General features: G+C 44.7%; 1 protein-coding gene across 1 annotated transcript in view; it reads left to right on the forward strand.

Annotated features, from left to right (window-relative positions):
• Window positions 1–14,643, forward strand: part of oca2 (oculocutaneous albinism II) — a 337,303-nt gene that overhangs the window by 127,226 nt on the left and 195,434 nt on the right. The window contains exon 12 of the mRNA XM_078402106.1: window positions 9,732–9,788. Coding sequence (XP_078258232.1) covers window positions 9,732–9,788 — 57 coding nt within the window. The remainder of the gene's footprint in view (window positions 1–9,731; window positions 9,789–14,643) is intronic.

Here is a 14,643-nt window from a genome sequence, read left to right on the forward strand (position 1 = left end):
AGGCTTCTTTAGGCTTCTGGCTGGTTGTAATGAAAAGCTTGTTATGTATTAAAGACACCAACAATAATCCTAGCCGTTGCAATATGTTGGCAAGCAAGCTACCCAGTAAAGCAGAGCCCAATGGCAGAGTAAGTGAACGAAGCAGGGCATTTCTGAACGCTTTCAAGGCAAATTCGTGGCACTGTGGCACAGCTAATACAGCTGTTGCCTCACAGAGCCAGGTCCGATCGTCAATCCCCAGAGTTTGCACGTCCTCCCTGTGACTGCGTGGGTTTCTTCCCGATGCTCATGTTTCCTCCCACATCCCAAAGATGTGCGGTGGGTTAATTACCCTCTGTAAATTGCCCTCCGTGTCTGTCGGGAATGGATGAGAAAGTGGGATAACAGAGAACTAGCGTGGTACTTTTTCAGTACTTTTTACTTTTTAGACTTTTAGAGATACAGCATGGAAGCAGGCCCTTCGGCCCATCAAGTCCCCACCAACCAGCGAAGATCCCCGTACACTAACACTATCCTGCACACGAGGGACAATCTACAATTTTTACAAAAGCCAATTAACCTACAACAGGTTATAGTATCTGTGCTCTTATTTAGATAAATATCCATAAGAAAAATAACTAGAAAAAATAACTAGAACTGGAAACCTTCCTCCTCGTGGAACGAGATTGATTAGTGGCCACATTGTGTTATGAAATTCAAAAGAAAAGAAAAATTATATTTTGCTTCAATCTCGCACTAAAAGGGACCTCAACCAATAGTTAAATATTAAATATATTCAAAAGAATTCCAAAATCAATTACCCTGGCTGTTTTCAAAACTGTAAGGAGCTGTCATATTAATGAATCATTTGTTGTTTTAAGCAAAGATTAGCATAATTGGAACAATACAAAAAAATCCAAGCATTAATCATTCTTGTGCAAATGCTACCCGAACCTGATTAGTCCTTCCAGAATGTTTATAATAGTCATTTTCTCATTCCATTTTCAGAGTGGAGCTCATTTTCTATAGCGATATTGAAATTTAGGAGTAAAAAACCTTGCAGTGAAGTCTAGATATCTCACTCATTAGAAATTCAATTTTCTCCTTGGAACATTGGAACAGGAATCGATCTTTCAGGTCATCTAGCATTCTTTGATTTCAATTTTATCACCCTGAGCCATCTCTTCATTCCATTTACCCACCGTGGTTCTCTAACCCCTAATATCTCCGCCGAATAAAATCTACGTATTTCAATTAAAAAATGTTCCAATGAGCTAACCTCAATGGCTCTTATTCTCTGGAACTAAGTTAGCCATTTCTTCAGTGCTGTGTGAAGAATTGCTTCACTCTTTAATACCCAGGTTTCATTTTAATGTTGCTGATGTTTCTGACATTGTCTACAAAGACATTACCGCACTTGTATACAGTGTATAGCGGAGTCAGGTGGTACGGGGAGAAGGCAGGAACAGGGTACTGATTGTGGATGATCAGCCATGATCACGTTGAAAGGCGGTGCTGGCTCGAAGGGCCAAATGGCCTCCTCCTGCACCTATTGTCTATTGTCTATTGTCTATTGACTTAGTGGTATTTAACACAAAGGCTATTTGTCACTTTTTGGATTTATCTACGGTTTAAACCAGCATTTACAGTTCCTTCCTACAATTTTTGTTAGCTTTCTTCCTGGGATATAAATTTGGATTCACAGTATGACCACTGATTATAGAAACGGCCATAAGTGCAGAGGGTGGATAGGATAATATTTTTGTTGTAGGAAGGAAGTGCAGATGCTGGTTTAAACCTGGACCTTTCTCACTGTTGTGGTGATCATGAAAGCACTCAAGCATATCTACTTTCTCAGTCCGTAGAAGGGTCTCGCCCGAAACGTCACCCATTCCTTCTACACAGTGATGCTGCCAGCCCCGCCGAGTTACTCCGGCGTTTTGTGTCTATCTTCAGGATAATATTTCTGTTGTATTTGCTGAAGGTAGCAGAGGGAAATGGGGATGGCTAGGGTGGCAGGTGTCCTTGATGATACTTTACGCCCTCCTGTTGCAACGCGTCACGAAGATAGACCGGATAAAAGGAAGTGAAGGGGCCGATGATGGATTAGGCCGCGATCACCACTCTCTGCAGGCTCAGGTGCTCAAGAGGAGAGCAGCCACCATACCAGGCTGAGATACATCCTGTCACAATAGTTTCAACAGCGCATCTGTATTCGTTCAAGAGAACCCTTATGGATATGGCAAACGTACTCGGATACCTAAGAAAGTAAATATGCTGAAGTGCTTTCATGATCCCCACAACAGTGTGAAGAAGCCAGGTTGCTGGTGATATTGATGCCTGAGAACCTGAGGCTGCCGTCTATCTTTACAGCAGCTCCGTTGATGAGGACAGGTTTTGTGTTCACTCCCTCGCTCCCTTGGGTCAAGAACCAACTTTTTCATGTTGCTGTCATTAAGGGCTAGGTTGTGTAGGAAGGAAATGCAGATACTGGTTTAAACCGAAGATAGACACAAAAAACTGGGGTAACTTAGCGGGTCAGACAGCATCTCTGGAGAAAAGGAATAGTTGACGTTTCGGGCCGAGACCCTTCTTCATACTCAAGAAGAAGGATCTCGACCTGAAACATCACCTACTCCTTTTCTCCAGAGATGCTGTCCGTTATTCCAGCTTTTTGTGTCTATTTAAGGGCCAGGTTATTGTCCTGACATCATGACTAAAAGTTCTCCACCAATTTCCCGTACTTTGTCATCATCGATCTTGGCGACAACAGTGGTCTCATCGGTGAGTGTGAAGATGGAGTTGGCATTGCAGCAGGCCGCACAGTCATTCACGTGCAGGAGGTTGAGCAAGGAGCTGATCCCACAGTCCCTGAGGAGCGTCAGTGTGGAGGGTCAGGGTGCAGGAAATGTTCTGACCAATTCTGACCGGATGAGCTCTGCTGGTCAAGATGTCCGCAGGAGATGCAACACCTATCCCTTTACCTCCCCCCTCATCTCCATCCAAGGACCCAAACAGTCTTTCCAGGTGAGACAAAGGTTCACCTGCACCTCCTCCAACCTCATCTATTGCATCCGTTGCTCTAGATGTCAACTCATTTACATCGGCGAAACCAAGCGCAGACTCGGCGATCGCTTCGCTGAACACCTGCGCTCAGTCCGCATTAACCAAACTGATCTCCCGGTGGCCGAGCACTTCAACTCCCCCTCCCATTCCCAGTCTGACCTTTCTGTTATGGGCCTCCTCCAGTGCCATAGTGAGGCCCACCGGAAATTGGAGGAACAGCACCTCATATTTCCCCTGGGCAGTTTGCAGCCCGGTGGTATGAACATCGACTTCTCCAACTTTAGATAGTTCCTCTGTCCCTCCCTTCCCCTCCTCTTTCCCAGATCTCCCTCTATCTTCCTGTCTCCACCTATATCCTTCCTTTGTCCCGCCCCCCTGGCATCAGTCTGAAGAAGGGTCTCGACCCGAAACGTCACCCATTCCTTCTCTCCCGAGATGCTGCCTGACCTGCTGGGTTACTCCAGCATTTTGTGAATAAATCAAGATGTCCGCAAACATGGTTGCAGATGGAGGTTCCAAGTCCAAGGTCCAGAAGTGTAGGTGTGAGCTTATTCGGTGTTATGGTGTTGAAAGCTGAGCTGTAGTCAATGATTAGCATCCTGACATCGGTGCACTGGTCATCACTTGTCATCAAGATGTTCCAGGGCTGAATGCAGTCCAAGAAAGTCCTCCTAATTTTCATGAATGCAAATTGCAAGGGATCTCGATTGTCCAGTAGACTGGTGCAATTGTGGGCTGTTACTACCCCTTGCAAAGCCCTTCATTGTAATCAATGTTAAAGCTACCGGGCGGTAGTCATTGAGACAGGTCTCTCCATTTTACTTGGGGACTGGAATGTTCAGTTTAGTTTACTTTATTGTCACGTGTACCGAGGTACAGTGAAGATCCTTTGTTGGGTGCTCAGTCAGCGGAAAGACGATACACGGTTACAATCGAGCCATCCACAGTGTACAGATTACATGGCAAAGGGAATAGCATTTAGTGCAAGATAAAGTCCTGTAGAGTCCGATTGAAGAAAGTCCGAGGGTCTCCAATGAAGTAGAAGGTAGGTCAGGACTGCTCTCCAGCTGTTGATAGAATGGTTTAGTTGCCTGATAACAGCTGGGAAGAAACTGTCCTTGAATCTGGAGGTGTGTGCAATTACACGCTACTATACCCCTTGCCTGATGGGAGAGAGGAGATGAGGGAGTGACTGGGATGAGACTCATCCTTGGTTATGCTGCTGGCCTTTCTGAGGCGGCGTGAGGTGTAAATGGAGTCAATGGAAGGGAGTTTGGTTCATGTGATAGCCTGGGTTGCGTCCGCATGTCTTTACGATTTCTTGCGGTCTTGGATGCAGCTGTTCCCACACCGTGCTGTAATGCATCCCGATAAAATGCGTTTGATGGCGCATCTGTGGAAGCTGGTGGGAGTTATTGGGGACATGCTGAACTTCCTAAGCCTTCCTTGGAAGAACGATAAGGCTTTCCTTGAAGCAAATGGAGACAGAAGACTATTGAAGTGAGAGGTTGAAGATGCTCGTGAAGAATGACTAAGAGATTTTTGTTAACCAGATGCATTAAGAGATATGGGTAAAAGACAAGCAAAGAGAATTAGGTGTCAGATCAACCATTAATTTACTGAATTGTAAAATGGGCCTGAGGAACTAGATGTCCTTGCTTCTGTTTGTGTATTACTTAGAGGTGCAAAATTAATCACTTGGCTTTAACTAATAAAAATAATTCTTCCAAATGCAACGGCACAATAGTTTGTAGCTGCCAAACTGGAAACTTGCCATGTGGCCTGTTTGTGATTACAAACTTGCGAGGTGCTCTCAAATCATTATGCCACCTCTCCATTTAATGAGCAAGAAGGAACTGCAGATGCTGGTTTAAACCGAAGATAGACACAAAAAGCTGGAGTAACTCAGCGGGACAGGCAGCATCTCTGGAGAAAAGGAATGGGTGACGTTTCGGGTCAAGACCCTTCGGTATGAAGAAGGGTCTCAACCCGAAACGCCACCCATTCCTTCTCTCCAGAGATGCTGCCTGTCCCGCTGAGTTACTCCAGCTTTTTGTGTCCATCTCCATTCAATGAGACCAATTGCCAAGTGTGTGGCAGTTAAGAGTCAAGCAGATTACAGTGTAGACAATAGACAATAGACAATAGGTGCAGGAGTAGGCCATTCAGCCCTTTAAGCCAGCACCGCCATTCAATGCGATCATGGCTGATCACTCTCAATCCCGTTCCTGCCTTCTCCCCATACCCCCTCACTCCGCTATCCTTAAGAGCTCTATCCAGCTCTCTCTTGAAAGCATCCAACGAACTGGCCTCCACTGCCTTCTGAGGCAGAGAATTCCACACCGTCACCACTCTCTGGCTGAAAAAGTTCTTCCTCATCTCTGTTCTAAATGGCCTACCCCTTATTCTTAAACTGTGGCCCCTTGTTCTGGACTCCCCAACATTGGGAACATGTTTCATGCCTCTACTGTGTCCAATCCCCTAATTATCTTATATGTTTCAATAAGATCCCCCCTCATCCTTCTAAATTCCAGTGTATACAAGCCTAATTGCTCCAGCCTTTCAACATACGACAGTCCCACCATTCCGGGAATTAACCTAGTGAACCTACGCTGCACGCCCTCAATAGCAAGAATATCCTTCCTCAAATTTGGAGACCAAAACTGCACACAGTACTCCAGGTGCGGTCTCACCAGGGCCCGGTACAACTGCAGTGTAGGACTGCAGTCACTCAGTGGGACAAATGACGAATTTCTTATGTCAATGAACTATATAAACCCCACCCCACCTGTATACACCTATCACTCGCCAGGTTTTCTCCTGCCACCAACCCTCTTTCCTAACACTCACCCGCCACCCCCCCAACCAAAATTAGTCTGAAGAAAGGTCTCGTTCCCTACCGTCACCTATCCATGTTCTCTAGAGATGTAGCCTAAGCCCGCCGAGTTACTCCAGTTGGGCACAGTGGCGCAGCGGTGGAATTGCAGCCTTACAGCGCCAGAGACCTGGATTCGATCCTGACCACAGGTGCCGTCTGTACGGGGTGTGTACGTTTTCCCCGTGACTTGCATGGATTTTCCCCGGGTGCTCCGGTTTCCTCCCACACTCCAAAGACGTACAGGTTTGTTTTGTAGGTTAATTGGTTTCAGTAAAATTGTAAATTGTCCCTAGTGTGTGTAGGATAGCACTAGTTTTCGGGGGTCGCTGATCGACACTGACTCGATCTTTGTGTCTTTTTTTCTTCCTCTCAAGCAGCATCCACAGTTCCTTGCATCTACACTATCTTTATTTTTTTCTTTGCCCAAACTGCAAGTGTGTTCTTTAAATTTGAAAGTGGTGGTGGAATTTGAATTAATGTTGCTGGAACAGTAGCTGATGCTTCTGGATGTGAGTCTAGTAATTTAACTGCTGTATTATTAAATCCCATGCACTGAATTTCACCACTTACATCACTTACATGGGAAGAGGCAAACTAAAGAAAACAGCTGTTCTATCTTTAATAAAGTAGAGTCATAGAGTCATGGAGTGATACAGTGTGGAAACAGGCCCTTCGGCCCAACCTGCCCACACCGGCCAACATGTCCCAGCCACACTAGTCCCTGCTTGGTCCATATCCCTCCAAACCTGACCTCTCCTGCACTTGGTCCATATCCCTCCAAACCTGACCTCTCCATGTACCTGTCGAACTGTTTCTTAAATTGCGATTGTCCCAGCCTCAACTACCTCATCTGGAAGCTTGTTCCATACACCCACCACCCTTTCCGTGAGCTCTGATTTGATGCAGATGAGAAATGTTGTTGCATTATTGTTTATTATTTAGCTATCAGGGATATCAATGTTGCATTCGTTATAAGAAAAGACAAAATCTCTTCCATATTTCCTGTAGCTTTCTATGTTCAGCAATTAATTTACAAAGTTCTACAAGAGAAGGAATAGAAAAGATCTAAGATAATATTTAAAAATTGGATTTTGGATTTTTTAATCTCAACTACATTGCCAGAACAATTGATTAAACCACAGTGATATTAGTTTATTAAACATCAGAACAGATATTTTAGATAACATCAAAAAAATTGGTTGATCTTCTGCACATTGGCGCTTCATGGTCAGCATGGGTTGAATGGCCTATTTCTGCACACTGCATATGAAGAAAGACTGGATAGACTAGGCTTGTACTCGCTGGAATTTAGAAGACTGAGGGGGGATCTTATTGAAACATATAAAATTCTTAAGGGGTTGGAGAGGCTAGATGCGGGAAGATTGTTCCCGATGTTGGGGAAGTCCAGAACCAGAGGTCACAGCTTAAGGATAAGGGGGAAGTCTTTTAGGACCGAGATGAGAAAACATTTCTTCACACAGAGAGTGGTGAGTCTGTGGAATTCTCTGCCACAGAAGGTATTTGAGGCCAGTTCATTGCCTATATTTAAGAGGGAGTTAGATGTGGCCCTTGTGGCTAAAGGGATCAGGGGGTATGGAGAGAAGGCAGGTACAGGTTACTGAGCTGGATGATCAGCCATGATCATATTGAATGGCGGTGCAGGCTCGAAGGGCCGAATGGCCTACTCCTGCACCTATTTTCTATGTTTCTATGTCTTTGGAGTGTGGGAGGAAACTGAAGATCTAGGAGGAAACCCACATGGGTTACGGGGAGAACGTACAAACTCCGCACAGACACCACCCGTAGTCAGGATCGAACCCGGGTCTCTAAGCGCTGTAAGGCAGCAACTCTACCGCTGCGCCCATGTAGATGTTGAAGGAATGATAAAATATTTATTCATCAAAGGGATCTGTAGGAGGTACTGCTTACAGCTGTAGGAGGTGCTACCTCAACAACTGCTTAGGAGATACCGCTGCAAAAAGGCAGCCGCTATCATCAAAGACCCAGTACCACCCTGGCTCGGCTCTCATTTCACTGCTACCATTCGGAAGAAGATATCAGAGTCTAAAAACTGTGACCACCAGATTCAAAGACAGCTTCCTCCCAACAACCATCAGGCCCTTGAACACTATACAACACTAACCGCAGCTCTGAACTTTGGTTGCACTAAGGCCATCAGTTTTTTTCCCCCTAATATTGGGGTTTTTAATTTATTGATTTTTTGTTTATTTTATATTATCTATGCGTATTCAACAGAGATTCACCTACACTTCCCTCCAACCTCATCGGTTGTATCCGCTGTCAACTTCTTTACATCGGCGAAACCAAACGCAGGCTCGGTGATCGTTTCGCTCAACACCTTTGCTCAGTGCGCTTTAACCAACCTGATTTCCCGGTGGCTGAGCACTTCAACTCCCCCTCCCACTCCCAGTCTGACCTTTCTGTCATGGGCCTCCTCCAGTGCCATAGTGAGGCCCACCGGAAATTGGAGGAACAGCACCTCATATTTCGCTTGGGCAGCTTGCAGCCCAGCGGTATGAACATTGACTTCACCAACTTTAGATAGTTCCTCTGTCCCTCTCTCCCCCCCCCCCCCCCCCCCTTCCCAGTTCTCCCTCTAACTTCCGGTCTCCACCTATATCCTTCCTTTGTCCCGCCCCCCTGACATCAGTTTGAAGAAGGGTCTCGACCCGAAACGTCACCCATTCCTTCTCTCCTGAGATGCTGCCTGACCTGCTGAGTTATTCCAGCATTTTGTGAATAAATACCTTTGATTTGTACCAGCATCTGCAGTTATTTTCTTACATTATCTATGCGTGTTGTGTTTACAGGGCTGTTATGCTGCTGTAAGTAGGAAATTAATTGCCCCATTGTCGGTACATATGATAATGAAATACTCTTGATTGTGAGGTGAAAATTGTACTAGCTGTGTTATGACTGATACTTGCACTGGGATCTGAAATATCCTGAGGAAGAAAAGCACCAAGCATAAAGGTGACCATAACTTAGGTTTTAAAATATGTTCGGATAATGCCTTTGGCCGTAATAACTCTCCTTTGCATTTTTCCAGAAACCCGAGTGTTTTATCCTGAAGGGTTAACATCACTTTTCAGATTAACAAGAGTTGAATGTTCACCTCATGGCCTTATCAGCCCTTGATGATCCACCTACGCACTAATGGAAATAAAAACCGTGACAGAAATGAAGGAAAAAAAACCCCAGCCAGAATAATTTCATGTCAAATCGGTCAGCTTCGAGTAATTTCCGGATTTCATGGCAAGTTGGAAATGCTTCACGAGGCACTTGACCCCACTTGATTCGCGCACACACCGTATGAACTACTGTTGGCTAATGGTGCAGATGAAATTATGGTGTGCTCAAAAGCATTCTCCGCTTGTTATTAGACCAGTTAGCTCACGCTTGTTATACCCATAGCTGTTAATGAAAAAAACCCTCTGTAACTTAAGGTAAAATTACTTCAAGGATATGTAGGAAGGAACCGCAGATGCTGGTTTAAACCGAAGATAGACACAAAATGCCGGAGTGGCTCAGCGGGACCGGCAGCATCTCTGGAGAGAAGGAGTGGGTGACGTTTCAGGTCGAGACCCTTCTTCAGACTTGAGTCTGAAATGTCACCCATTCCTTCTCGCCAGAGATGCTGCCTGTCCCGCTGAGTTACGCCAGCATTTTGTGTCTATCGTGACTTTCAGGATAAATGGTGAAAAATAAGAGAAAAAGTAATGAATGTTGAAAACAAAAACCTCAAAGCCAACATCCCTCTACTCACTCTGCTGCTTTTCTTTTAAAGATGATTTTGGTGGCAATATTTTCGGAGACTGGCTTTTTCGATTACTGTGCTGTTAAGGTGAGTGAAGAAGTTTCATTTCCTTCAATTCCGATTAGAGGTGCAAAGCAATTATCTCCCTGGTTTGTGATGTATTTGGTAGCATGACCTTCCTAGCACTGAATGACTAATGAACTCAACTATATAAAGGATGTAATTCAGAATATAAAGGAACACCTTCCACATGTGATTTTAAATGAATTTTAAGGTAACCTTGGCAAGTTCATCGTTACAACAGCTCACAATAAGGTTGGGAGAAAATTTACACAAAGTGATTATTTGTGCATATCGATCTCTGGCAATTGATTATAGTTGGATGAACATGCTTAGGCAAATAACTAGGGCGGTACAGTGGTGCAGCTGGTAGATCTGCTTCACAAAGCCAGAGACCCGGGTTCAATCCTGCCCTCGGGTGCTGTCTGTGTGGAGTTTGCACGTTCTCCCCGTGACAAGGTGGGTTTTTCTCCGGGCGCGCTGGTATCCTCCCTCATTGCACAGATATGCGGGTTTGTAGATTAATTCGCCTCTGTAAATTGGCCCCAGAGTGTAGGGAGCGGATGCGAAAATGGGATATCATGGAACTATGTGAATAGGTGATTCGATAGTCAATAGACAATAGATAATAGGTGCAGGAGGAGGCCATTCGGCCCTTCGAGCCAGCACCACCATTCAATGTGATCATGGCTGATCATTCTCAATCAGTACCCCGTTCCTGCCTTCTCCCCATACCCCCTGACTCCGCTATCCTTAAGAGCTCTATCTAGTCGACATGGACTCTGGGCCAAAGGGCCTGTTTCCCTACTGTAACTAAACTATACTAAACTAAACTAAACTAAACTAAACTAAAGGCCATCAAGGTGGCCTAGTGGTAGAGCTACTGCCTTACAGCGCCAAAGACCAGGGTTCGATCCTGACTAGGGATGCTCGTCTGTACGGATGTTGTACGTTCTCCTCGTGCCCTGTAAGGGTTTTCTCCGAGATCTTCTGTTTCATCCCACACTCCAGAGACACACGGGTTTGTAGGTTAATTGGCTTGGAATAATTGTAAAAATGTCCCTAGTGCGTGTAGGATAGTGTTCATGTGCGTGGATCGCTGGCGGCGCGGACCCGGTGGGCTGAAGGGCCTGCTTCCATGCTGTATCTCTAAACTAAACTAAACTACTATTTGCAAAATAACTTAAAATATGCTTAGTCGAATGCTGGAGAATGCAGCTTCAACTTCATGGCTACATGCATGAATGCACCTCACATCGTGAGGTTAAATGCTTGCATATTACTGCTAATTCCATTCTGTAGATCAGATAACAAGTAATTCTGCACCAGTCAGTTTCTGGGCAATGTTTGATTTGTATGATTGAGTAAAATACATGACAAGCACGCTAGTGTGTCAGAGATGAGGACAGAATTATAAATGGTGTAGACTGGAACATCACTGGCATAGAAATGTCATGAGGTAGGATCAGTAAATGGAGATCGCTCATGGGAAAAATTTATGACAATACTTACTACAGTTATGGTATTTATATTTCTTTCGAGTTTGGTTTTATCTGAATAACATTTCTGATTACAGATAAATTGTTACATCCTGAATATGTGAACTGTGTTGCACGAGGGGATGGTTTTAAGTCCTCTTTCTCTGAAACAGTTGGATATTTATAAGAAAATAACTGCAGATGCTGGTACAAATCGATTTATTCACAAAATGCTGGAGTAACTCAGCAGGTCAGGCAGCATCTCAGGAGAGAAGGAATGGGTGACGTTTCGGGTCGAGACCCTTCTTCAGACTGAAGAATTTAGTTTAGTTTAGTTTAGATATACAGTGTGGAAACAGGCCCTTTGGCCCACCGAATCTGCACTGATCAGCGATCCCCTCACATTAACACTACCCTACACACACAAGGGTTTTGCTATTGAGGGCGCGCCGAGTAGGTTTACTAGGTTAATTCCCGGAATGGCGGGACTGTCGTATGTTGAAGGACTGGAGTGACTAGGCTTGTATTCACTGGAATTTAGAAGGATGAGAGGAGATCTTATCGAAACGTATAAGATTATTAAGGGGTTGGACACGTTAGAGGCAGGAAACATGTTCCCAATGTTGGGGGAGTCCAGAACAAAGGGCCACAGTTTAAGAATAAGGGGTAGGCCATTTAGAACGGAGATGAGGAAAAACTTTTTCAGTCAGAGAGTTGAGAATCTGTGGAATTCTCTGCCTCAGAAGGCAGTGGAGGCCAATTCTCTGAATGCATTCAAGAGAGAGCTAGATAGAGCTCTTAAGGACAGCGGAGTCAGGGGGTATGGGGAGAAGGCAGGAACGGGGTACTGATTGAGAATGATCAGCCATGATCACATTGACTGGCAGTGCTGGCTCGAAGGGCCGAAGGGCCGAATGGCCTCCTCCTGCACCTATTGTCTATTGTCTATTGAAGGGCCTCTCCAGTGCTGCACTCTTCTATGTTTCTCACGGCACAAGAATGAATTAATCTTGTTGCCGTTCTGATTCTCTTGCCAATTATCTTCAGTCCGTTACTAATGGCTTCAAGAAGATAGACACAAAATGTTGCAGCAACTCAGCAGGTCAAGCAACATCTCTGGAGAAAAAGAATAGGTGATGTTTCGGGTAGGAACTCTTTTTCAGACTGAAAGTGGAAGAAAATAAACTGTGGGTGAGAAAAAGCCAGAGCAAAAAGGCTACTAACCAGATTTCTAATACATATAACCTCCTTATTTATACCACCAAAACTCTGGGCAAGTTTAATGACGGACTGTTGAACTTGGAACTCTGTTAGAAACTGTCAGGGTGCATCAAGAAGCCGCAAGACCTGCAGAGCAACTTGCATGAGCCCCATAGTTTTTCCTGGGATGAAAATAATAACTTCATAAATTCATAAGTGACAGGAGCAGAATTAGGCCATTCGGCCCATCGAGTCTACTCTGCCATTCCAACCCCATTCTCCTGCCTTCTCCCCATAACCCCTGGTCATCAAGAACCTATCTATCTCTGCCTTAAAAACGATGAATAGGCAGCTTGTTTATATAAAGCTCCCTTTCAGTCAGAGATATTAGGGTGCAGATCTGTCTTTCAGAAAGTAACCACAACCCCAGGTTCATAGTTTTACTGGCAGCGACGGTTTCATGTTCAACCTGTCTGGAAAATACATTTTATATTTAGATTTTACTAAGATTTAGAGATACAGCGCGGAAACAGGCCCTTCGGCCCACCGGGTCTGCGCCGCCCAGCGATCCCCGCACATTAACACTATCCTACACCCTAGGGACAATTTTTACATTTGCCCAGCCAATTAACCTACATACCTGTACATCTTTGGAGTGTGGGAGGAAACCGAAGATCTCGGAGAAAACCTATGCAGGTCACGGAGAGAACGTACAATCTCTGTACAGATGGCGCCCGTAGTCAGGATCAAACCTGAGTCTCCGGCGCTGCATTCGCTGTAAGGCAGCAACTCTACCGCTGCGCCACCGTGCCGCCCTTTTGTCATCAAATAAAATTCAACCCTACTTTTGCTCAGCGTTGTACTGTGCCCTTTTAATGTCAAACAAACATTTAAAAATGTTATTGAATTATTATTTTTTTCTCTCTGACCTATTTCCAATTCTGTTCATTTATCTTACCTCACAACCATCTATTTTAGTGGCAGGCGCGATATTTTAATTCAATACGAGCCCAAATGCCATAATGTCCATCTGCCATTCATATCAGATTTTATTTTCTTAATGACCGGCATTAGTTTGAAGTCATTTACTCACATAACTCAAAAATTATAGATTAGATTAAAGGTTATACTTTGCTTCTTGACAGAACAGTGCTGGAGAACAAAGGGACTTTTCATGATCTGGAGCTACAATTGTAAGCTGTCACTGTCTATGCTCTTAAACACAGTCATACAGGTTGGGAATTGCCTGGGTTTTGTGCTGGAGTTCCCATGGGGTCTTCCAGCCATTTGTCATAATGTCGGCCTTCACAAAGGTGTGGCTTATCCTCATCTCCGTTCTAAATGGCCTACCCCTTATTCTTAAACTGTGGCCCTTTGTTCTGGACTCCCCCAACATTGGGAACATGTTTCCTGCCTCTAACGTGTCCAACCCCTTAATAATCTTATACGTTTCGATAAGATTCGGCCCACCATGTCTGCGCTGATTATGATCTCAAATTAAACCAACCTTACCTGCTAACACGAAGATAGACACAAAAAGCTGGAGTAACTCGACGGGTCAGACAGCATCTCTGGAGAAAAGGAATAGGTGACTTTTCGGGTTGAGACCCTTCTTCAGACAGACTCGACCCGAAACGTCACCTATTCCTTTTCTCCAGAGATGCTGTCTGACTCGCTGAGTTACTCCAGCTTTTTGTATCTATCTTTGGTTTAAACCAGCATCTGCAGTTCCTTCCTACACATCCCCTGCTAGCACATTGTCAGTGTCCTTCTACCCTGTCTGTTCTAATGCTTCTTAAATGTAGCTATCATATCTGCTTCTGCCAGCTCCCATGCCAGCTTGATACAGGCACTCTGTGTAAAAAAAACTTTGGCTTACAAATCTCCTTTAAACTTTTCCCCTCTCACCGACACTTGCGCCTTCTATGTATTTGATATGTCCACAAGGCTGTGGCTTGGGAAAAGGGCTCTAGCTATCTACCCCATTTACGTCCTAATCTCTACCTTGAAGCCAGGCTGTCTTTCCTTGATGAGTCCTCGCTTTTCCAAATGGGAGTAAATCCTGCCTCGAAGAACCTTCTCCAAATGTTTCCCTGCCACTGATCCACAGCTAATTGCCTGGAAGTAAGTGGAAACCGATTCACTGTTAACTTTTAATAAGGAATTGAATGTCTATTTGAATAATTTGCTCGACCATGGGTTAG

This window comes from Rhinoraja longicauda, chromosome 7 (genome assembly GCF_053455715.1).
Source record: "Rhinoraja longicauda isolate Sanriku21f chromosome 7, sRhiLon1.1, whole genome shotgun sequence".
NCBI classification, from domain to species: Eukaryota; Metazoa; Chordata; class Chondrichthyes; order Rajiformes; family Arhynchobatidae; genus Rhinoraja; species Rhinoraja longicauda.